This window comes from Trachemys scripta, chromosome 2 (genome assembly GCF_013100865.1).
Source record: "Trachemys scripta elegans isolate TJP31775 chromosome 2, CAS_Tse_1.0, whole genome shotgun sequence".
NCBI classification, from domain to species: domain Eukaryota; kingdom Metazoa; phylum Chordata; order Testudines; family Emydidae; genus Trachemys; species Trachemys scripta.
Genome location: NC_048299.1, coordinates 245,330,774 through 245,356,434, shown reverse-complemented (window position 1 = coordinate 245,356,434; position 25,661 = coordinate 245,330,774). Strand labels below are relative to the sequence as shown.

Sequence of the window (25,661 nt, the reverse complement as noted above, 5' to 3'; positions counted from 1 at the left end):
GGGGGAAGCAAGTGATTTTCCTTAATTTTTAGTAAGGCTTTTGACACAATCCCACATGACATTTTCATAAAGAAACTAGGGAAATGCTGTCTAGATGAAATTACTATAAGGTGGATGCACAACTTGTTGAAAGACTGTACTGAAAGTTGTTATCAATGGTTTGCTGTCAAATGGAGCAAATGGGACCCACGGGAGGTCTGTCCTCAGTCTGGAATGCTTCAACATTTTCATTAGTTACTTGGATAATGGAGTGGAGAATATGCTTATAAAATTTGTGGATGACACTAAATTGGGAGGGGTTGCAAGCAGTTTGAAGGATAGGATTAGAATTTAAAACAACCTTGATGAATTGGTCTGAAATCAACACAATGAAATTCAATAAAGACAAGTGCACAGTGCTACATTTAGGAAAGAAAAATCAAATGCACAACTACAAAATGAGGAATAACTAGCTAGATGATAGTACTGCCGAAAAACGAGATGGGGGTTGTAGTAGCTCACAAACTGAATGAGTCAAAACTGTGACGCAGTTGCAAAAAAAAAAAAAAAAGAAAAAGCTAATATCATTACGGGATGTATTAACAGGAGTGTTGTATGTAAGACAGAGGAGGTAATTGTCCCACTCTACTTGGCACTGAGGCCTCAACTGGAGTATTGTGTTCAGTTTCAGGTACTATGCTTTAAGAAAGATAAGACAAATTGGGAAGAGAGTTCAGAGGAGAGCAATAAAAATGATAAAAGATTTAGAAAACCTGACCTATGAGGAAAAAATTTTAAAACTGGGCATGGTTAGTCTTGAGAAAAGAACATGGAGGGGGATCCGATAAGACTTCAATCTGTTAAGGGCTGTTATAAAGAGGATGATCAATTGTTCTCCACATCCTTGAAGGAAGAACAAGAAGTAATCAGTTTAATCTGCAGCAAGGGAGAATTAGTTCAGATATTAGGAAATACGTTTTAACTTTAAGGATATTTAAGTACCAAGGAAGGTTGTGGACCCCCCTCATTGGAGGTTTTTAAGAACTTGTTAGACAAATACCAATCAGCGATGGCCTAGGTTTTGTGGGTCCTGCCTCAGCACGGGGGATGGACTAGATGACCTCTATGCACCAATTGTATGTATAATATAATGTAAAATCTGGTTGACTGGAGTGAAGATGTCAGCTGAACAATCTGCATGACACCCCGTTTCAACTCACTGACATCTAAGAAAAATTAATCGCCTTTATTTCTTGCTGTTCTGTTAACCTAGGGAAAAAGTCCTACAGAAAGTGTTGTCCTAGGGGGTTCTAAAATGGAATGCATGCTGCAGTCTCTTTATGTGGAGAACAGAGCCGGCTACTTCTTCACACGCTTCTGTGAGAAGTCAGGGAATGAGGTATGAGGTATTTTCTTACCCTGTGACAATTTATTCCACAACTGACTGAACACAAAGCTACAAAGGGCAGCCAGGCTGAAAAAATAACTGGAGAAAGAAAGGGGTGGTGTTCATGCATATTTTGAAACTGAAGATGGGCCTTAACCTGACTATCCCAAACCTATTTGAAGTCTGAGTGTTCCATCAGGGATGAAAGGGACTATTCATTGTGAATAACTGCCTTTTCCATCTGGCAGAAAAACAGTATGAGATCCCGGCCTGCAGAAAAATTTTAAAAAGGGGAAAAAGAAGAATATCTACTAGAATATAATCTCTTTCACATGCGAGTCTTCTGCCTCCTTCCCTGTGGTGTCAATAATGTCCACAAGTATCCCCCAGCATTTGCATAAAGTTCTTTAGTGTTCACTGAAGCTCCATGAACTTCTGGGAAACATAATTATATTTCTTCTCTGCTGTCTGCAAAGCCACTACTTGCTGCAGCATGTAGAGGGAGAATGGGTTGGAGCTAGTCAGCCTGTGGGCTTTGTAGAAGCAGTGAATCTTTAGGAAGGATTTGAAAAAGATGAGGATGTAGGCCGTGGTCATTCCATCCATTGGCAGGGTTATAGATTTCTCACAGATGTCTAGAATGCAGCAGCAGTGGCCAGAAATGCTTTCTTCTGCCTTTGGCTCTCCAGGAGACAACAACCACAATTTTTCAAATCTGGGTGCCTTAAGTTAGAATCCTAAATTTACATTTAGCCACCTACACAAAATTGGCATGATTTTTCAAAGAGGATGAGCATCCATAAATCCCACAGAAGTAAATGGGATCTGTGGTGATCACTCCCTTCCAAAAATCAAGCCATTTGTATCAAGTGTCTTCCGCTGTGGAACTTATGTTCAGCCTGACCTCTGACTGAAACAAGTCTTGTAACCAACAAGTTATGGAGCAAAACTCCCCTCTTTGGAAGGTATTCTTTTAACTGTCAATCTCATAAAGCAGCTAACCCCAGATGTGCTTTTGGGATACTCACCAAGACCCAACCCCCATAAGTGAAGAGCTAGAACAGAGCGGTCAGGGGAGGAGGGGAAGAGCTAGCTCCTTCTTCTGAAAGATGTTTGATATTTTTGTTTGACTCAATGAAACGGAGGCCAAGATATGGTACCTTAGAAACAAATATAATAACAATGTAATATAGTCACAATAACATATGCCCAGTATAAAACATTTAATTGTCTGGGTTATTGCTGCAAAATGCTATCCCACCATGGCACAAGTTCTGCACGTACATTATCAACATTTCTTAAGTGCTGGCTTCACGCCATCAAAATGTGGTTACTCTTCAAATGTTAACTGTAACGTTAACAATTTTAATGGCCAATTATATGCAAAGGATACAATAAAAGATATAATATCGCAGTGACAATGCCATTAAACATATTGTCCTGTTGCCAGTATGCAACAGAAGATTAAAACCATCTTAAATTGAGCTTGATTTATGATGACCCCAAGGAGCTAAACAATTACTTGGATTGGAAACCCAAGCTTTTATAAAGCCCTGATAATTGGGTAGTAATAACTTATATTCTTTTTCCATCTGTAGCTGTGGAAGAACAGTGCGTACTTTTGGTTTGACCTACAGGCTTATCATCAACTTTTCTACCAAGAAACCCTTCAGCCTTTTAAACTATGCAAGCAAGCTCAAGTAAGTTATAAATGTGTTTTCCCTTCAGTAATATCTTTATTGTAAGACTGTTTAAAAAAGACAAAAGAACTGAAAGGGTTTCCAAGTCTCCCCAACCCCAAGCAAAGGAAATTTGAGGTTGTGGTCAATAAATCCAGCTTTAAATTGTTACCATGGAATTGCTTGACTTAAATGTTAGCCATGCACAGTTTGTTTCCTAGGATCAATTCCATTCCCAGTTTTATCTATTAATATTCAGTTTGCATAGTCTCCCCTTTGCTACTCACTGCCAGAGTTAGCTCTTATTTGGAAATAGCTACTGTTAATGCTGATCATTCTTTTTGTATGTGTATGTGTAAATCAGTTGTTACTCTCTCTCATGAGGGTTAGAGTTTCAAATCCTGAAGCCTAAGCTTAGGATATTGACTTTAGTCATAGAAGTGGATCTTCCAGTTGTCAGTCTTATAGCTTTTTCTTTTCTTAATTTCAGTCCATTATCACTCCTGATTATACAATTACTCTCCCTTCTTGGTGTTAAGCTACTTCATAGATTTTTAGAGTGCTAATGAGATTGCTTACCTGTGAGAGTTCTTCACTGGCTTTACACTGTAAGTTCAGGTGCAGTGAAAAAGTTAATTATTTTCCCACTGACCAGTAGTATCGATAACTCAGACCCATGTCCTATAAGACTGTTGGATGCTGATGGGGGGAGAAAGGTACAGCCATCTTAAGTATGCCATGCAGTTTTTACTGCCATTTTGAGAAACTTGGGTTTCCTTTTCCTTTCTAAATTATCCTGTGCCTTTAAATATGTGTCTGTTTCTCCAAAGAGAGCAGACCCAAGTATCGCTTAGGGAGCACCACTTCCCATGTCCATAAAGCATATGTCTGTAGAGAGAGGAATGGCATTTTACACAACCAGGATAATTTAAATTTCAATATAATTTGCATTTTAAGTTATTGCTGTACTGAGCAGTTGTAACTCTCCCTCCATGGCTTTTCCATAGCACTGAGTGTGCATGGGTCAGTGGCTGGTTGTGGGCATTGATTGAACTGGCAGGGGGATGGCTACTCCTTGGGATCCTTGTCAGGGGGAGGAGGATGAAGAGGCACCTACTACTCCATGCTCTCACACCTGCCCAGAAACACGTGGAGTCCATGTGTGGGCATGGGGAGCTGGGGAGTCTCAACCTACATCGGTCTCCCATTGGCGGGTTCACTAGACACAGGGACCCTCTCCTCCACCATCGCTTATGGCCCTCTCGGAGCCATCTTAGACCCACAGGTGCTGCGTTGGCTACTCCTACCCTTTGTTTGCAGTTGTCACAGCTGGGTTTCTGGGCTTGCTTTGCGGGGCTATGGAGAATTTTTTCCTGTACTTGCAGAATCCTTGAGGCCTGGTAATGTAGGAAATTAAGGAAAAGAGATCACAATTAAAACAAACAATAGAAATTAGTAAGGGGTAATAAAACAGAGTAATTATTGTCAATACTTGTGTCCAGTACACATGAGAGGCTTTAGAGGCCAGCTTCTGGGCTAAACCAAAGCCTGGGACCCAGGAAGTGCCTGTGGTGGAGTCCCCCTGCTGCCATCACGGCCTTGTCTGGGGAGGAGGATGCGGAAGCTATAACTTGCTGAGTCACTCCCTCAATGTCCACAGAGGCCTGAGGGACTTCGTCCTGGGCCACAATAGCCTGTTGGGCATAGGGATGTTTTAAGGTGCATGAAGAATAAGACGCCCTTTGTCTGTACCCTCACTCTCCTTCAGAGTGGGAGAGTAGCAAGACTGAATCCTGTCTTCAGTTAGGGAGGGCTAGACTAAAGGAGACAACCCTCACTTATTGGGATGTTAATGCTTAAGGCTGGTTAATCTCATACTAGAGCCAATTAATGCCCGGTAGTCTGAAGGGGTGAGAATGGGGTGTGGGCAGCATGTTAAAAGTTAATAAAGTTGCAGCCTGCTTCTTTAATTCCACCTCCAGTTCTGTGTCTTCATTCTTCTGTGTGTCCTGATCTAAACGTTCTTGCTCCTGGGCAATAAGGGAAACACCATAATAACTCAGAGATAACAAACACTTGAAGCAGTCACAATGTTGAGTTTTTCTCTTTTTCCTAAAATTCAGGAGGACACATTATAAATTGTATGTGTCAGTCTCAGCCTTAAAACAAAAATGTCCAACCTGGGTGCCTAAAGTTTGACATCTAAATTCATATTTAGGCACCTAAATATGTAAGTGGCCTGACTTGAGTGCCCGCAGAACACATATATATTAGAGGGAGCTGCAGGTACATAGGATCTTTGAAAAATAAGGCAATTTTTATTTAGGTGTCTTAATATGGATTTAGGAGCCAAATTTACGTTTGAAATTTTTAGCCTTTGGGCCCAAGTCTCCATTGTGTTGCACCTGGTGCAGTAATTTGCACCGATGCAAAGTGGATATGAAATATTGCCATTCTGATTTGGTCATGTTTTATACTTACTTTGCCCTGGAGTAAAAGGCTACATGACTGAAAAGCAAGCCTTTAGTCTTGTCTTATCTTATTTCCAGCCCCGGCCTGGTGGTGACAGCAAAACATCATACAATCAGAGTTACTAGGCAATCACAGAAAGCTACATACACATGACCATTAAAGTAAATACATCAGAACGAAATATGTGAAACTGTTCCATTAGCATCACAGCTGAAATGAAACATAACAAATCAACACATGTGCTGAAACATTTGGTATCATTCTCAAGTTTGCCTTTTAAGGCTGCACACAAATTATTCTTGTTTTCATTGGAACACAGATGAGAGTCAAGCTGTATCCAATCAAAAGGGCCTGCTTCTGGAAAAGATGCCTTCCCGAATTCTGCACTCACCTTTGATACAATGAGATAGTTATTCCGCTACTCCTAATGTCAATCAGATTTCTAATAGCACATTGTCATATATTTTACTATTTACGATTCAGAGAGATCGAGTGTTTCATACAATTTTCTGTACATAACACAGAAGTAAGAAGAAACTTTCTTTGATCATTGTATTTTTCTGGTCAGTGTTTTATCTAAGCTTTATGATATACCCTGGCATGTGTTTCCTTAATATATCAGTGTGTATAGTAAAAGAAACTCAAGTGAGGATGAAATGTGATGCACTAGAAAAAAGATGAGTGACAGTAATAATCCAGGAATGTATGGGTTATTTCACTATGAACACACATGCTGGAGTGTAAAACAAATTGGAAAAGAAAAATAATAAAGAAACACAAGTTGCAATCTGTTATGAAAAATAGTATTTAGGGTTAGACAAATGTAATACAATTATTGGAAATATAATATTTTAATACTAGAGCCAATTTAGATGAAGAGTTATTATTATCATGGACTTGTTGGGGAACAATACTAAGCATTTTTTTTATTTTTGTATAAACCTAAGCATTCTGAGATTACATACTGAAAATCTTTACATTTAGGGATGAGTTTAAGCAAAACCTCAGATCTGAACATTCCCGAATTTGGGAGTTCATAATCCAGACCTGAATCATAATCTGATTTTCCCAGATGTTTGGTATATTTGCATTTGGTCCATTATAAATAATTTCAAGATGCAAACTCTGATCAGATTCCAGATCACAGTTTTGGTTTGGACCATCACTAACTTTAATACTTTTATAGAAAAATATATAGCTGGAAGGTAGGAAAATTCTTTGTATGTTTTACTGAAGTTGCAAAACATTGAATAAATTAAGTCTGATGAGCCTGAGATTTTACATGCGCAAAGGTCTTTATTTGAATTTTACAGCCTTATATTCATTTAATTTAAACTGAGTTTCTTGTAATACACAATATAATGCTCTATGAATTCCTTAGTGCACAGGCTCGCATAGGGGCCATTCAGTAGTTTCACAGCCCCAGTGAAAATCTGAAAGCACAGTACTTCTTATAGTTCTCTGGCATGGAGCGGAAGCAAGGCCACTGATACACCAGGGTAGTTGAGCAGGGCAGTCACCCTGGACACCAGCTTCCAGGAGGAGCCGGCTCCAGCGTTTTTGCCGCCCGAAGTGGTGAGAAAAAATACAAGCTGTGATCGATGGCACTTCGGCGGCAGCTCTACCCCGCCGCTTCATTCTTCGGTGGCAATTCAGTGGCAGGTCCTTCCCTCCGAGAGGGACCTATGGACCCGCCGCCAAATTGCTGCCAAAGAGCCGGACATGCCGCCCCTGTCCATTGGCCATCCCAAGCACCTGCTCACTGCGCTGGTGCCTGGAGCCGGCCCTGGATGTGCAGAAAGGGGCTCAGGGCAAGGGATTGGGGTGGAGGAGGGGTGCGGGGTGTATGAGGAGGCTCGGGGAAGGGGTTGGGGTGCAGAAGGGGTGGGGAGTGCAGGAGGGAGCTCAGGACAGGGGTGCAGGAGGGGTGCAGACTGCAGGAGGGGGCTCTGGGCAGGGGGTTGGGGTCCAGGAGGGGTGCGGGGTGCAGGCAGGGGGCTTAGGGCAGGGAATTGGAGGGCGAGTGCAGGTAGGGTTCGGGCTCCGGCCTGGCGCCGCTTACCTAAAGTGGCTCTGGGGTGGCAGCGGTGTGCACCGGTGCCAGGGCAGGCTCCCTGCATGCCTGCCCTGGCCCCATGCTGCTCCAGGAAACTCTGCAGCCCCTGGGGGAGGGGGGGCGGAGGGCACCACGTGCGTTGTCCTTGCCGCGCCTCCAGGTACCTCCCCCAAAGCTCCCATTGGAGCCCATTCCTCGTTCCCGGCCAATGGGAGCTGCAGGGGGCGGTGCCTGGAGGCAAGGGCAACACATGACGCCCTCTGCCCACCCGCCCGGGGGGCCGCAGGGAAGTGGTGCCGGCCGCTTCTGAGAGTGGCGTGGGGCCCATGGCGCCACATGGGGCAATCCCACAGGCCGGATCCAAAGCCCTGAGGGGCCGGATCCAGCCCGCAGGCCGTAGTTTGCCCACCCCTGCTTTAAGAGCATGTAATGTGTTCTTCCCTCTGAAACTGACTGGCTCCATTCGACAATTCAGAAGGAGAAAGCCATAGGCACCCCTTCTCCACTTGTTTGTGATGACCAGCAAAATTTGCAGTAATATCCCATTCACTCCTTACATTCAGGCCAGGGCAAGCTGTGCAGTTGTGACTGACCCCTGTGCTGGGAACACAAGGTGGTGGAAGGTTCCTTGTCACCTCTCCCGTCATGCATCAGCACAAGCACTTAGTCACAATCTGGCCCTATATTTCTACTTGGGGGCTCAGATATTACAATGATGGGCATAGTATAAAAATCTTGATAGAAAGGTAGGTTGTGGGCCAGCTCCTCAGATGTCATAAATCTGTGCATCTCCCTTGAAGTCAACAGAATTATGTCAGTTTAGAGCAGCTGAGGATCTGGCCCTTAGGGTATATGTCTATGCTGCACTGTAAACTTGAGTGTCCACACTGAATTGTAAATCTGGGTTTACAATTGCTGGACCCTGGTCTCACAGCCATGCTAACGTATCCATACTGCACTACGCAGACCTTCTGACTCAGTTCTGCGAGTTGAAGCGCATCCACATTGCAAAATGACAGAGCTTGGACCCAAGTCACAGTGGTATTCAGGCTCTGACATACCCTGTAACAGGATCCCAGGATCCAGGTCCCGAGTGCTTGCTGACCTGACTCAGACTGATCCGTGTGCAGATGGAAGTAACTATATATAGCCTAATGGATATAAGGTCTGCCTTTATGTAGGAGCTTATTCTGTAGCATCTCCACATGTGAAACGGAAGTGGTGTCACTAGCAGTTCCACATGTGGAGCAGCTGCAGTATCAAGCCCTGATGTTGCAAAGGTAGTGAGTTCAAAGCCAGTTAATAATTTATGACATTGTCTATCACGGTAATTATAGATTAGTTTTTCCAACTTTTCCAATTTCTAACCAAAACAAACAGAAAGCCATTGAATGAAAACATTTTGTATATAAAAAATTCTATTTAGAGAGAGAACAGTTCCATCAAAGATGTGTTTTGTGTTTTAAAAAGCCACATTACAGTAGGGTTAGCCTTTTAAATGACCAGGTTAAATCTAATACACTGGGGTCTTCGCTAATTCAGAGCTCCCATGTGTGGTTTTATGAGTGGACCAACTTAGTCCTATTGCTGTCTAATTTGACTTGAATAAAATGTCTAACCCCTTTATGAGATGGTTATTTTTATAGATATCACATCTTTATATGGCTGGACTGTTCTTTTTATAACTTGGCTTTTTTACATGTGAAATGAGTTGGATCAGATTAAAATATGATGTAATTGTAACTTTATTAGTTTTAAGTAACTTCCAAGGTTTGACATCACTTTGAGTCTAATTAGTGCTCTATCTGCAAAATTTCAGTTTATTTTATAATTAGCCAGGGGTGTACATTGATCTGATAAATTTGGTTGAGTTTTTCAGCTTAGCTTTACCTATGGATTTGTTAGTTTCTTAGTCTCACCCCTACACATGGGAATCTTTATCTGGGTTAACAATGTATAGACCGTGCTAAAAACAAACCCGTGTTGCTTTTTAGGTGCCTACATATATGTAGAAAATGGGTGGAATCCTGCATGGTTGTTAAAGATGCTAGTCATTAAAAATTCTAAGGATGACGGTTGCAAAGGATCCATGTGCTTTGGTGACTTGGCTTTCGCAGAGTTTAAAGAGCCACTGTCAAGTGTTTAGGCCCAAAGTATTGGTTCTTCTTGGAGTGCTTGCACATGTCTATTCCAGTGTAAGGATGTGTGTGCCCTGAGCAAAGTTGCTGGAATTTTTCCCCCTAGTGCAGGGGTTCTCATCTACTGCAGGAGTTCTTCCCCCTACTGCCGGGGTTGTGACCCCTTCAGGAGGTCTCAAGGTTATTACATGGGGGGAAGGGGTCATAGAATCATAGAAGATTAGGGTTGGAAGAGACCTCAGGAAGTCATCTAGTCCAACCCCCTGCTCAAAGCAGGGCCAACACCTACTAAATCATCTCAGCCAGGGCTTTGTCAAGCCGGGCCTTAAAAACCTCTAAGGATGGAGATTCCACCACCTCCCTAGGTAACCCATTCCAGTGCTTCACCACCCTCCTAGTGAAATAGTGTTTCCTAATATCCAACCTAGACTTCCCCCACTGCAACCTGAGACCATTGTTCCTTGTTCTGTCATCTGCCACCATTGAGAACAGCTGAGCTCCATCCTCTTTGGAACCCCCCTTCAGGTAGTTGAAGGCTGCTATCAAATGCCCCCCTCCAGGGCCGGCTCCAGCATTTCTGCTGCCCCAAGCAAAAAAAAAAAAAAAAGCCGTGGCAGGTCCTTCGCTCCTAGAAGGAGCGAGGGACCTGCCGCCCCAGAATTGCCACAGGTGCCGCCCCTCTCCCTTAGCCGCCCCAAGCACCTGCTTGTTAAGCTGGTGCCGGCCCTACCCCCCTCACTCTTCTCTTCTACAGACTAAACAAGCCCAGTTCCCTTGAACCTGGAGGTTCAAGACTCAGCGCCACTGAGCAGCAGAGAGCTGTTGCTCGGACTTCGCCCAGTACCATGTCTGCCCTTTAAAGGGAAAACTTCCTTTGGCAGCCTCCACGTGATCTTTGCTGTGACACTGATCATTGGCACTGAAGGGAATGGCATTGCCTTGTTCTCCGCGCTGCAGTTCATCATCAGAGTCAGAAGTGGGGTCCTAATTCCCTCCATTGACACAGCCACCCGCACTGCTCTCCAGGCCATTCCTTTTTTATTGTTGCCCCAAGTACAGGGGTGCCACCGAACACTTAGGGTGCCAGTTCCCATGGACCTGGCAGCTATGCAATGACTGCTTAGGAACCGATGGGACGTGCCCCCTCAGGGCAGCTTCTCAAGGCAATCATACTCAGTGGCCTCGGAAAGTATGACACCCCTGGTACTGGACCGAGAGACCTCTCAGACTCCGGTACAGAACCCAACACCGAGCCTCAGGAGGAAGTCCTGCAGGCCTCTGTGGAGATTGAGGAAATGAGGAGGCTCCTCGGCTGGTTATAGCCTCCTCATCCTTCTCTCCAGATGAGGCAGGGGTGGCAGCAGGAGTGTCTCCACTGCAAGATGACCACAAGGAATACCAGGACTTGTTAAAGAGGGTAACCTCAAACTTACAGGAGAGGTGGTTATGGAGACAATACGTAATCTCTTAGCCATTTTGTCAGCAGTGAGCTCTTTTAAAGTGGCTCTACCACTCAATGAAGCCATTATGGACCCCGTCAAGGCACTGTGGCAAACTCCTGCCTCCTTCCCTCCTACAGTGAAGTGCACAGAATGCAAATACTTTGTATCAGCTAAAGGATATGAGTTTCTATTCTTGCACTCTCCCCCAGGGGTCCCTGGTTGTGGCGGCTGCCAATGAAAGGGATCATCAAGGTCAAGTGGGATCTATATCCAAGGGGAAAGATTTAAAGAAATTGGACCTGTTTGGCTGAAAGGCCTACTCCATGAGGGCCTACCGCTCTGCATAGTGAACCAGCAAGCCTTGCTAGGCTGCTATGATTTTAATATGTGGGAGTTCATGCTAAAATTTAAGGAATTGCTCCCCCAGGACTCTAGACAAGAGATCTCATCCTTAGTTGAGGAAGGGAAGACAGTGGCAAGGGCCTCTCTTTAAGTGGCTCTGGATGCTGCTGATTCCATGGCCAGATCAATGGCCGCAGCTGTAACCATGCGCAGGAGCTCATGGCTGCAGTCCTCAGAGTTTCCACATGAGGTGCACCAAACTCTCCTTTTGAAGGGTCATCGCTCTTTTCGGAGCAAACGGACACTAGACTACATGGCCTCAAGGATTCTAAAGAGACCTTGAAATCTCTGGGTCTGTATATCCTGGCAGTATCCAGAGGGCACTACAGGTTCCAACAGACTGGCCACTACTTTGCCCAATCAGTCAGGCAAGATCAACAGAGGAGGAGGAGCAGGGGGTTCAGACATAAGCCCCTTTGCAATCCTCCTTAGCAGGCCCTGCGCAGACTGGGCCCAGACACTCGGGGATCTCGAAGCACTTGTTTTGATGAGATGCTCGAGGTCAACATTACAATCCCCTCAACACCGGATCCAGCTACCCCTTCTTTTTCCAACCAGCTCCTCCACTCCCTCAGTGCCTGGGTCCACATTACCTCAGATCTCTGGGTTCTAAGCACGGTAGAAGTGTATTACACCATCCAATTTTTGTCTACCCCACCTTCCTATCCCCCCCCCCAACCTATCCCTCTTCAGGGACCCTTCTCATGAGCAACTGTTGGAAGAAGAAGTCCAATCCCTCCTTCGGAAGAGGCCACAGACGATTCCTAAGATTTGTTATGAACAAGTTCATTACCAGTTTGTGGTCCTTCCATTTGGCCTGTCAGCTGCTCAATAGATCTTCACCAAATGCATGGCAGTGGTGGCAGCCTTTCCTTAGAAAAAAGGGAGTTCATGTATTCCCGTCCCTCGACAACTGGTTGGTAAGCGACTGCTCCAGAGCTCAAGAGGAATCTGACATCCATCTTATCCAATCGACCTTCAGGGTGCTAGGTCTACTGATGAACATCCAGAAATCCACTCTTATCCCTGCTCGTCGGTGCGGTTCTCAACTCCGTGCAAGCGATAGACCTACTTCCGGACAATTGTTTTCATTCAGTTACAACCCTAATAAGGTCCCTCCAGTCTCATCGGACCAAGACTGCATGAAAGTGTCTAAGCCTTCTGGGCCACATGGCTTCATGCACGTATGTAGTGCAACACACAAGGCTACATCTCAGACCTCTCCAAGCCTTGTTGGCCATGGTATACTCTCCTTTACATCATCATCTGGACTCAGTGGTCACTGTTCCCGCTCAGGTCCTCGATTCACTGACATGGTGGTTGAATCACCACGTGGAACGTGCAGGGGTATCCTTTTCAAGGCCTCAACTGTCTGTGTCTCTAGTATCTGATGCATCAGCCCTCAGCTGGGGAGCCCACCTAGGATCTCTCAGAACTCAGGGCCTCTGGTCTGAAGAAGTAGGGTCGCCAACTTTCTAATCACACACAGAACCAAACACTCCTGCCCCAACCCTTGCTTGGCTCCTTCTCCGAGGCCCACCCCCTGGCCCCGGCCCTGCTCGCTTGATCATCCCTTCCTCTGTTGCTCACTCTTCCCCACCCTCACTCACTTTCACAGGTCTGGGGCAGGGGGTTGGGGTACAGGAGGGGGTGAGGGCTCTGGGCTGGGGGTGCAGGTTCTGGGGTGGGATTGGGGATGAGGGCTTTGGGGTACAGGAGGGGGTTCTAGGCTGGGGCAGAGGGCTGGGATGCAGGCGGGTGAGGGTTCCGGCTGGGGATGTGGGCTCTAGAGAGGGGCCAGGGATGAGGGGTTTGGGGTGTGGGAGGGGGCTCCGGGCTGGGCCAGAGGGTTGGGGTACAGGAGGATGTGTGCAGTCCCAGCAGCACTTACTACGGCTCCAAGGAAGTAGCCACCAGGTCCCTGTGGCCTCTAGGTGCATGAGTGGCCAGGCGGCTCTGCGCGGTGTGTGCTGTCTTTGTGCCCGCAGGCATTGCTCTCCGCAGCTCCCACTGGTCATGGTTCCTGGCCAATGGGAGCTATGGAGCCGCCACTTGGGACGGGGTCAGTGTGTTGAGCCTCCCTGGCTACCCAGGTGCCTAGGGGCCACAGGGACCTGGCAGCTGCTTCCGGGAGCCGCCCAGAGCCAGGGCAGGTAGGAAGCTTGCCTTAGCCCTGGGCTCCTGCTGTGCCACCAATCAGACTTTTAATGGCCCAGTCAGTGATGCCGACTGGAGCCGCCAGGGTCCCTTTTTGACCAGGTGTTCTGGTGGAAAACTGGACGCCTGGTAACCCTGTCAAGAAGAGCTTTCCCTTCATATCAATGTCAGGAAGCTTGGGGGGGGGGGGGGGGGGTGCCTAGCCCAACAAGTGTTCCTACCCCACATTACAAACAAGACTATTTCGGTTCTCACAGACAACACAATGGCCATGTTCTACATAAACAGACAGGGAAGGGCGCAATCTTCCCCCTGTGTCAGGAAGCAATCCAGCTGTAGGAGCTCTGCATTGCTCACTCAGTCAGTCTAGAAGTGTCCTGTCTTCTAGGAACACAGAACCAGCCAGCCGATCACCTCAGCAGGTCTTTCTCCTCTAACCATGAATGATCTCTCTGACCGGACATCATGAGGGACATCTTCCAACGGTGGGGGACTCCCCTTATAGACTTGTTTGCTACCTGCAACAACAGGAAATGCCATCAATTCTATTCCCTGTGACACCACTGCCCAGGGTCTCTCATAGACACATTTCTGTTGTCATGGACAAAACATCTGTATTATACATTTCCGCCTACCCCACTGAGTCACAAAGTTCTGACGAAGATCAAGCAGGACTGAGCATGGGTCATTCTCATAGCCCCGGCGTGGCCCAGGCAACATTGGTTCACCACCCTGTTAGGCCTTTCAGTGGAGATTCCATTACTGCTTCTGCTATACCCAGACCTGATCTCTTGAGACCACAGTTGGCTGCTCCACACAAACCTCAGTTCCCTTCATCTAACAGCCTGGAAGCTCCATGGCTGACCCCTGAGGAGCAGGCTTGCTCGGAGCAGGTCAGTAGAGTCCTACTGGGCAACAGAAGGCCACCTACCTTGCAAAATGGAAGCGGTTCTCCATCTAGTCCTCCCAATGGGGAATTCCACCTATGCAGTCCACTCTGCAGCTCATTTTGGAGTACCTTCTACTGCTGAAACAACAAGATCTGGCCCTCTCTTCAGTCAAGATCCACCTAGTGGCCATCTCAGCCTTCTATCCCAAGGTTGACAACCAATCTGTTTATTCACACAAGATCATGATCCTTTTTTTCCAAGACTTGGAGAGGGTATACCCCCAGGTTAAAGAACCCATTCCTCCTTGGGATCTAAGCCTTGTCTTGTCAAAGGTCATGGGCCCACCATTTGAGCGGCTAGCAACATGCTCATTGTTATACCTTTCCTGGAAAGTGGCCTCCTTAATGGCCATGACTTCAGCCAGAAGGGTATCAGAGATCCAGGCCCTTACATTGGAGCCCCCTGTAAGGGTACGGACTCACCCCTGCGGCGCCCCCTACTGGTTATTCCGGGGAATCAGCTCGTCCAGCGTCTGGAGTACCCTCTGCAGGCCGGTGATTCGCCTTGTCCCTACTTCTGGCCCCTGTGTCCCTCCCAGGACCCCAGTGCCCCTTGCTCTGGGTGCTAACCCCTGGCAGGACCCCACAGATCTGGGTCTCCCCCCCCCAGGGAACCCCCAACCACTATCCCCACCTTGCCTCAGCACTAGGCCACTGCCAGTCACCAACTAGCCCCCACTCCCTGGGGCAGACTGCAGTATAGGCCACTCGTCACTGGCAAGGAGGGTTTGGACCTGCTGCCTTGGCCTAGCCCTGGGCTGCTCTCTGCAACCCCCAGTACACCTTGGCCTATTACCAGGCCGCAGCCTGGGGCTATCCAGGCTGGAGCTCCCCAGTTCCTCAGTCTTTCCCCAGCCCTGCTGCACTACAGGTACTCTGTCTAGCTCCCTGCAGCCAGGCCCTTCTCTCGCTGAACGCAAAGAGAGACTCTGCCCTGAGCTCCTGGCTCCCAGCCTTTATAGAGCCTGCTGAGGCTGTTTGGGGCATGGCCCCAGCTGCAGCCACTTCCCCCAATCAGCTCAGCCTTCACACTGCCTGCTCCCTGGGCTATCTCAGGCCCTTCCAGGCAGGAGCAGGTGTCCATCCTGCAACACCCCATATACAAGCTTCTTCAGCATAAGGTTCAGCTGCATCCACACCTGTCGTTCCTCCCAAAGGTGGTGTCACAATTCCACTCAATCAAGCAATCTTCCTGCTGGTATTCTACCCTAAACCCTATGCGAACAGAGAGGAGCAGCACTTGCACTCTTTAGATCTTAGCCAGGATCTGGCTCTCCATATACAAAGGACCAAACCGTTCTGCAGATCAACTCAGCTGTCCATCGCAATAGCAGAGAAGAAAGTGCCTCCCCATCTCTGCCCAGAGAATTTCATCCTGGATTACTTTATGCATACGGACGTGCCACGAGCTTGTGGGCATTTTACCTCCAGCTAATCTGACTGCTCATTCCACACCTCCTCAGCCACCTTCCTAGTGCAAGTCCCTATTCAGGACATCTGCAGAGCAACAACCTGGTCATCAGTGCACACATTTTCAACACACTATTCCATCACCCAGCAGACTAGAGACCATGCCGACTTCGGCCATGCAGTCTTGCAGTCAGCCTGTCCTTGAACTCCAAGCCCACCTCCTGCACGACTGCTTGTGAGTCACCTACATTGGAATGGACATGTGCAAGCACTCAAAGAAGAAAAAACGGGTACTAATCTTTCTGTAAATGTTGTTCTTCAAGATCTCTTGCACATGTCCATTCCAAAACCCACCCTCCATCTCTTATTGGAGTTACTCAGTAAAAATAAACTGAGGGAGGCGGGGCTGGCAGGCATCAGAGGGCACTGGGACTGACCCAAGGGATACCACGAGGGGAAAAAATTCATGCAACTGTGCTTGGGGTGCACACACACCTACATCGGAATGGACATGTGCAACACATCTCGAAGAACAACAGTTATAGAAAGGTTAGTAACCATTTTGGATTTTTTTTGTTAATGGTTGCAGTTTGACATAACTTGATATGCTAAATAAAGAAAAGAGAAATTATTTTTTAACTATTCAAACATTCCTCTGCTGTCCTAGACACTGAAACACAATAGTATTTTATTAGTGCATGAGAACCAGAAAGTAAAACTGACCAGCCTCACTTCACTGTCTAAGCTGAGTGAGACAAAACAAGGAAGGCTATTTTCTCAGCTGGTCTATATTAGTGTAGCTTCATTCAAGTCGGTGAGCCATGCTGATTTACCCCAGCTTAGAATCTTAGAAGCTTCGGTGAGGTTTTAGGCCCAAGCTCTCCATTGGGATATGCTGAAGTGGGCTCCTGTGCTGTGGCAGAGTCCCAGTGAAATCAATGAGGGTCTGCATAAGCACAGAAGTCCATGCTAGTGGATCCCGAAGCAGGATTGCAGTCTTCTTGGTATTTAGAATGTTCAATTTTAGGTTAAAATTCCAAAATCTTGCTTGGTTTGGTTTCTAAAAAGCAAGAAGTAACCATCTTTCACAAAATGGTTTATTGTGTTATAGAACAGTGCATCCTGTTACAGTTAAATGTTTAGAGTAATAACAGTGTGTAACTCAAAGATGAAGATTTGCATTTGTTATTGTGATTGCAACTAAGGATCAGCAAAATGTCACTGTGTAAGCATTACCATCACCATTATGCATGATTTTGGCATCAAAGAAGCTTTTAATAAGCAGAAAATGTAGGAGTAAGGAAGTCAGGGAGCTGTGGCAGAAACTGTATTTTGGAAAACTTAGTAGCATCAAGGGAATAGAGGAAGCGGGGGAAGATGATGTGACCGAGAGAGTAACTAGGATAATAAAAAACAGTTTGCTACCACACTCATCTTTAACTAACTTATTTACTGTGGCCATTAGAATGGATGGTGCTTAAAAAACTGTTGTCTTCTTTTTTATTGTAGTTCCTTTATGCCACTTACATTGCTCCTTCTGCCAGCATGGATATTGGACTGCAACAGGATAAGAAAAATGAGATTTATCAGAAAATTGAGCCACCTTATGAGGATCTTTTTGACCCAGCAGAAGAATATATCCTCACCCTTCTGCTGGTACCATGGATGAAAATGGTGGAAGTAGACAAATCCATTTATGGAAAGGTAGCTTATATAGGGCCAGCTAGTGAGGGGCCCTTATTCTGTCCCTTGATCATCCCCATTCAAGACACTGGGCTTGAGTGAGTGCAGGTATTGCTCCCTCAGTGTTCCTCATAAGGGAAAAAATGGGGCCATAGCCGCAGTTCCCCTCTGCACTGACCCATGGAATGAGTAGGACACATTGTGGAGAGCAGGCTACACCATTCTGAAGATGCAACCTGCACTGTTCTCTAATGAACTGGATCACTCTGTTCTGGGAGGGAATGTAACTTCCTGAGGGACAGGCTTTCGCTATGGGATGGTGTGCTCTGTGCTACCTCATAATCACATCATTGACTAAAAGCCACACCTATGATTTTACTTAGCATGAGTGGCCAAGGAGTCATTTTTTTACCATAAAGAAATAATAAGCAGTGTTGTCAGAGTGTCATTATAATGACCCTAAGTCAAGATTAACTGCATCAAACATGTCTTAGTGCTTAGAATTAAGTTGTGGCTAATGCTTAGAATAAGAGGAAATATTGTACAACAGACAAACAGTGTTGTACAGCCTGAAACACTCTACCATGTAAGCAGGTGGTGAGCCTGCTGTGAAAGAATTAAGTGTATTCTGCAGGCTTACTGAGGCAGGTTGCCCAGTGTCCCATCCAGATATGAGGTGGGAGTGGCTCTCTAGACAGAGGATCTAAAGTAAGGGCTGAGCAATCCTGAGGGATAAACTATAAGAGCAGCAAAGCCAGAAGAGAAAGTTGGAAATTCCAATTTTGCTTCTTACAAAAAAATCAGAACAAGAAGTAATTAGGCAAGGCTGTGTGTTCTGACTGTATTCTGTATGTGGACTTTGTTTAATAGTATGTTGGGAAATGCAACTGCTCACAAGCGGTTACAAAAATTAGGACAAAGTTCTGCTCTCAGATTCATAAAGTATATCTGTGGATTAGGTGAGGTGGGACAGAGATACGTTTAACGGGAATGGGAATCTGGAAACCTGGGTTCTGATCTTAGTAGTTTCACTATGACCTTGGGTTAAATGGCTTTCTTTTCTTATATGTAAAGAAAAGAGAATTACATAATAACACCTCCATAGATGAGGGTATATTTGTTAATATTTGTAAAGCACTTTGAGATCTTTTATTGGAAATCACTATAGCAGTGCAAAGTATTATTAATTATTATTATTATAATATTCTCTCTACATCGGGGTGGGTAAACTTTTTGGCCTGAGGGCCACATCAGGGTTCCGAAACTGTATGGAGGGCCAGGTAGGGAAGGCTTTCATATTTATTAGTTGGATTCTCTATTGAGGTGCTCATGTTTCAAAATTGGTGGTGAGCATCATTTCCTAGTGAGTGCTATAGTTCTAAGAACTGGATTGCTGCTTCTCAGTGGCTCTCATAGGGATGCAACTTGCAGTGATTTTTTCTTCTTCTAAACATCTGTCTCATTATTGGCAAGGGTGTTTCTTTTCTACCCACTGTCATTGGCAAGTTGCCTGCCCAGCTCTCCATCTTTCTATAATATGTACTGTGGGGATGACATAAGATATTATTTTTATTAGGTGGAGCTGGTGGAAGAAAGTCGACAGCTGGACTCGGTGTACTTTAGAAAGCTACAGGCTTTGCATCAAGAGAGTGTTTCCAAGAAGGATGAGGTAAGACAAGCACCTACTAACAAAAACAAACTTGATTTCTATCTGAGAGGCTTAACACTTTATGTATCAGCAACGAAAGGAGACTGTGAGCAGGTTTGATGGACTAACAGTGCTGTTGACTAGTATTAATTTTCAAATGAATGCTTGACAGCCATCATTGTTTTAATTATGGTTCCAATTCTGCTCTCAGTTACATTAGTATTTGGGCCTGATCCAACCTCCATTGAAGTCAATGATCTGACTTTGACTGACTTCAGTGGGAGGTGGATTGGACCCTAATATTGAGGAAATCCCTTGATTTCAGTTAAGTGACTGGTTTATTTAAGGATAGACTCTGGCCCAATATGTTTAAAATAAAGCCGATAACATACCTTAGTGATATATGCAGCTTATTTCCTTAGGAATCGGGAAAGTTTTTATATCAAGACAGATTCTGCTCCTCTTCAGCAATGGTAATAATTTCTGTGTAGCAGCATCATTCCTTGTCTGCTTGGTCATGACAGAGCATTGTTTCCTGTAACAGGAGAAAAAGTGACTGCATGACAGCAATTAGCAACAACAGAAGAGAAGGAATTAAAAATAATAAAGAGGGATTAATGAATTAATGGAGGATTACTAGATTGTCCAGGTTATAGAGGCAGAAGATTTCTTTATATAATTGAAATTGTTTCTTCTGTTAGAGTGTTGCTCCTGAAGTCAGTCCCCTACCTCAGCCTGATGTTCTCAGAGAAGCACAGCTCTTAACTGAAGTCCCTGAGGAATACAGAGGTTGTAGCCTTCACGACCTGATCCGCAATGGACTGGAGTTAGAACAGTTCCGACTTTTTCTTGAAGAGCATTCTGCAGTGTATGTTTGTTGTTCTTCAGTCATTTCTGCACTCAAAATGCCCATTGTCTTTAAGGGAGTTTTGGCTATGTAAGGGTTACAGGATTGCAATCTATCCATTTTTTTGAGAATGATATGTATGCACTAAAATGAGAATTTTGTTCAGACATCAGAATGGCACTCTCAGCTGTTTGTTAGAAATAAATCTCCTGTTATGAAATCATTTGTGGTCAAATTCTGCCTGCATGTGTCCCATGGCCATTTAAAGGCATGCACCCAACACAGAATTTGATCTATAATGAATAAAACTTGCTTTTGGTAGCACAATTTGAACCTATTTATTTTTTTTCAAATTGAAGGCTCAGAATTACAAATATGTACACACAGAATTCGGGCACACAGCTATCACAAGTGTGTAAGCAACTGCAGTTTTGGTTCATGTAGTTAACACAGTTAAGTACATCATCACAGTAACTGCATGTGTAATTTATGCACACACACAATTTTCAAAATTTGAGCCTACATAGGTAAAATAAAGATTTAAGCAGAAGTTTCAACACATGTAAATGTGAGTTTTGTCCCTAACTTCCCTATATCTTCCCACATTAGTCCCCATATTTTTAACATTCCAGAAAATTGCAGAAGTACTCAGTTCTTAAGTAACTGCTCAAAATGGTTAAAAATATTTCCTTTTCCAGCCTTCCAATACCTTTTTACACCCATCTGTTTATTTAAATTAGGTTCCCCTAAACCAGGGGTGGGCAAATTTTTTGGCCCAAGGGACACATCTGGGTATGGAAATTGTATGGCGGGCCATGAATGCTCACAAAATTGGGGGTTGGGGTGCAGGAGGGGTTGAGAGCTCTGGGGTGGGGCCAGAAATTAGTTCAAGGTGTGGGAGGGGGCTCTGGACTGGGGCAGGGGCGTGGTGGGGGGTGAGGGCTCCAGCTGGTGGTGTGGGCTCTGGGGTGGGGCTGGGGATGAGGGGTTGGGGGTGTAGGAGGGTGCTCTGGGCTGGGACTGAGAGGCTCAGAGGGCAGGAGGGGGATCAGGGCTAGGGCAGGGGGTTGGGGCGCAGGAGGGGGTCAGGGGTGTAGGCTCCAGGCAGCGCTTACCTCAAGCTCTCCGGCTCCTACATGGAGGCGCGGCCAGGCCGCTCTGCGCGCTGCCCTGTCTACAGGCACTGCCCCGGCAGCTCCCATTGGCCGCAGTTCCTGTCCAATGGGAGCTGCGGGGATGCTGCTTGGGGTGGGGACAGTGTGCAGAGCCCCCTGGCTGCCACTACAGGTAGGAGCCGGAGCGGGGACATGCCGCTGCTTCCAGGAGCCACGCGGAGCAGGGCAAGCTCCGGACCCCACTCCCCAGCGGGAGCTCGAGGGCCAAATTAAAACATCTGAAGGACTGGATATGGCCCCCGGGCCATAGTTTGCCCACCCCAGCCCTAAACTAATGCTGATGGTGTTGTCTACTGGTCCAGGGTAAACAGTAATATAATTATAGACTAGCATGGAGCAAAAGAGTCAAAAGTGCCTAAGTGACAGGAGTAGAGCTTTGTGGAGAAAAGACATTCCGTTTCATGGAGGATTTTGAGATTTTAAATTATGGTTTTGTTCTGATTTGGAAGCTTTAGGGTCCCTGGCTCTGAGGAAGTCTACCTAGCAAGCTGCCCCATAGCCGCAGACCCTGGAAGCTCTGTGGTCCCCAACTCTGAGGCAGTCTGTATAGTGGGCTGCCAAGGAACTGAGTGGGTGAACTGCTAGAAAACGAGGCAGTGTTCCAGCTGAACTTTTTGGAAACTGAACTGTCTCCGTTATACATTCCAATTTGGATAAATCGGCAAATTCCAATGAAACGTTGTTAGAGTTTTTCCAACTAGCTCTACTTAGGAGAGTAAGTCCTAGTAGGACTTAAACTCCAAAATACCCAAGAGACTTTTGAAAATGGGACTTCAGTTTTTAAATCAATTAGATACTTTTGTAAATTTTACCCATGAGCTAATACCTAAAAAATGAAATAAAAGTCTGCAAATATTTATTAGAACAAGAAATTGAAGTGGTTTGGCTGGATCTGCCTCTGCATGTTTCACTTTCTGCAAATATTCTAGCAAACAAGTTACTGTCAGGAATGTTCACAGAAACACCAAATTTTAATAGAGAATAATCATAGAAAGTGAACTTGGAAATGTGAGTATTCTAAATATTTCTCTTCTCCAATTAAGGAACAAAACCAATATCATCATAACCTGTGTGTCCAATCAAGATTATCCCATTAAAAAGCTGGAATTTTGAATATCAAATACTCATATTGAACTGATTATGAGCAATTTACAGACCAGGAATTTTATGTAGAAATTATTCATCTTTTAATGTGGATAATAAAATATTTGAGGAAATAGGAATTTATTAACAGATGATTCAAAAAGAGCACAAGAGACAAATTCATTAAATAAATTATTTGGTCTGGTCTACTGTAGACTGAGATTTAAAGGCATTCCACTTCTACATCTGAGTGTTGAACAAGTGGCATACTCATTCTCATGTTAGCTTATTTCTCCTCTAGTAGGGAACAACTGAGGCAAAAAGTATATCCCCTGATATAGCATGCAAGTTCTGAACACTAGATTCCACTTCTGTTAATTGTAATTAAAATAATAACTTGTTAGAATTCTGAAGAAAATGACATCAACATGGAATAATGAAGAATATTCTCGTTTATTTGTTTGTAGCATGGATCTCATGTGCTGGATAGACATTGAACAATTCAGAAGGATGCTCCACAAGGAAAAAGAAAAAAGAGAGGAAAAATCTAAAGATATTAAAAACAAGTACCTAAATAAAAAATACTTCTTTGGACCCAATAGTCCAGCTACAAAAGAACAACAAGACCAGGTATCAGTATATAAAACAATGTTTAAACATAGCTGTCACAGTTCTGGCAGAGCTCCCCCTGCTGGACATGCTCCAGGCTGCTGTGGTTGGGTCCCACATACTGGACATAAAGGCTTTAAGCTTCCTGAGTCTGAATAGGCTCCTCCACCATCTCTTTGAGCCTCTCTGGCACATTTTCTGGGCAAGCTCTCTGTCTGTTACCCCTTTGCATAAATAGGACTTCAGGATCCAGCTGCCTGAGGTCCCCAGGACCAGTGCTGAGCCCCCATAGACACCCCAGTTGCTTACACACAACCTTGCCCAGAGATCCACTTTGTGGCCCTCAAGTTTACAGTTCACCTCCTTAGGGACTCGTGATGGCGGAAGCAGACAGACACACAGACCTTGAAAAAACAACGAGGCGTCCTTGTGACACCTTAGAGATTAACACATTTATTTGGGCATAAGCTTTCGTGGGCTAGAACCCACTTCATCAGATGCGTGTATTTTCCACTCCATGCATCTGATGAAGTGGGTTCTAGCCCATGAAAGCTTATGCCCAAATAAATTTGTTAGTCTCTAAGGTGACACAAGGACTCCTTGTTGTTTTTACAGACTAACATGGCTACCACTCTGAAACAGACCTTGAAAGGTTCCAAAAGTAATCACTTTTTACTGTAGATAGCTAAAGAATTATACAGTTCTAGACAAATCAATAAAATGCCTTTACACATTTCCCTGCCTCAGTTTATTCACCAATCTTGAATGTTCTTTGGGCTTAGGTCAGAGTCATCTTGGGTATCCAGGATTCTTCTTCTGCATATGGCTTCTCCTCTGAAAACTGAGTCTCTCTCTGACCCCTTCAGACAAAGCCCTTTTGCTCTCTACAGTGGCGGTTGAAAGACCTTTTATCTTATAATTTCAGTCCTCTTTGTCAGGTAATCAAAGTCCCTCACCAGATGAGCTGTTGACTGTTTACTCCCTCCCCCACCAGGAGCTCAGACATGGAAAAACTGGTTTGCCCTGGACAGTAGCCATCTTTGTCCACAGGTATGCCATTTAAATGGATGATCACCAGAGTTCAACAACCCTCTATTGTTAGCCAGGTGCAAGAATGTCTCCTGCCACCTCTTGTGGGTGTTAATTCAATATGAGGCAAAAGACAGAAGATAAGGCAAATAAGCCCCACATTCAAAATGGAGTTTGCAGGCTGACCCAGATACACATAGAGACTCCTGCTTCAAATAGAATTCATCAGCTGTCTGCAGATTCCCAAAATCGCCACAATAACAATTATGCAAATACATGTATGTATTCCAGCAGAACTTTGTGATGACTGAGAGGCGTCCATTTTAACTAGTTGCCACTTGATACATACCCAGTTTATTTTTCTAACAGATTATTTAATTTCGATTTACTTTTGCATTTTTGGTATCCCTAGCGGATACCTGTGTCTAACCTAAGTGCTCCTCAGCACTCATCAGCTTTTCCTCAGTTCTGCATTTAAACAAACCTCCTAAAACCTTGTCAATTCCCACTCCAGCAGTCTGGTTCCATTTTGGATAAGGTGTACTCCCTCCCTTTGGTATAGGCTCTCTCATCCTCAAAAGTTCCCCAGTGCTTAATTAATTTACACCCCTTGGCTCAGATCTCACTAGGCTTCAGCCCAGTAATGCACAGTATAGCTCAGAAAGAAGCATTCAAAAAGTGGCTTTAAGCCAAAGTGGTCTGTTCCGGCTCTCATCTTTAGTATGGAGGTAAAGCCAACTGTAGATAACAGCATGTCTAAAGCATGTAGTGTTGTGTTCTAGCTTGATGCTTGTGACATTTGCTTAGATCAGGATGGAGGACTTTATGCTGCAACCTGTAGTCTCTGTGGACCATACCTCTCTGTGATAGGACCAACTGTAATCTGCTCCATTTTATGAAAATTACATGTGATCCTTGGTTAAACATGCTTTGGTTAAAGATATGCTTATGTTTAAGTGCATTGCTCCCGCAATTCACTCTGATTGCCTCAGCAGATCTGACTTCACATCAGCACCTGCAGTTTATGTTTTCTCTGGGGCAATGACAGTGTTATTCAGTGACAAAAGAATTTCAGAGAAAACACATCTTAAAAAATATTAAACAGCTTATACATATGCCTACCTTACCAGGTGAGTCTTCCATCTCCCACTTGCAGACTCAGATAGGTCTAACACATTCTTGCAGGGCCTGATTCTGCTGGACATGGCATCCTGCCTGTCAGTTTTGGGGGAATGTGTGTGAGACCCTCCTCAACTCAGGGAAGGTATTTTATACAGTTTCAAATCATTTGTGTGCCAAGGCCTTTGAACCAGGTCAGGCCAGTCTAGGCTATTCCTCAGGGGTTGAAACTTGAAAAAGACTTGCTACCTGCATTGTTTCATTATTGGGAATTTGCATTAATTTCTCCCATTAACATTAGTTCCTGCAGGAACCATTCCTTATCTGACCCATTTAGCCAGGAAGGCAGTCACACGCCAGCCCATAAAGATACACTTAATATTTATGAAGCTAACAC

At 45.0% G+C, this 25,661-nt stretch overlaps 1 protein-coding gene across 1 annotated transcript in view; it reads left to right on the top strand.

The window, feature by feature from the left end:
* The window catches only part of RGS22 (regulator of G protein signaling 22), a 98,390-nt gene that overhangs the window by 52,192 nt on the left and 20,537 nt on the right, over positions 1-25,661 (top strand). Inside the window, exons 14-19 of the mRNA XM_034763377.1 lie at positions 1,253-1,378; positions 2,965-3,066; positions 17,581-17,775; positions 19,331-19,423; positions 20,104-20,270; positions 22,975-23,137. Coding sequence (XP_034619268.1) covers positions 1,253-1,378; positions 2,965-3,066; positions 17,581-17,775; positions 19,331-19,423; positions 20,104-20,270; positions 22,975-23,137 — 846 coding nt within the window. The remainder of the gene's footprint in view (positions 1-1,252; positions 1,379-2,964; positions 3,067-17,580; positions 17,776-19,330; positions 19,424-20,103; positions 20,271-22,974; positions 23,138-25,661) is intronic.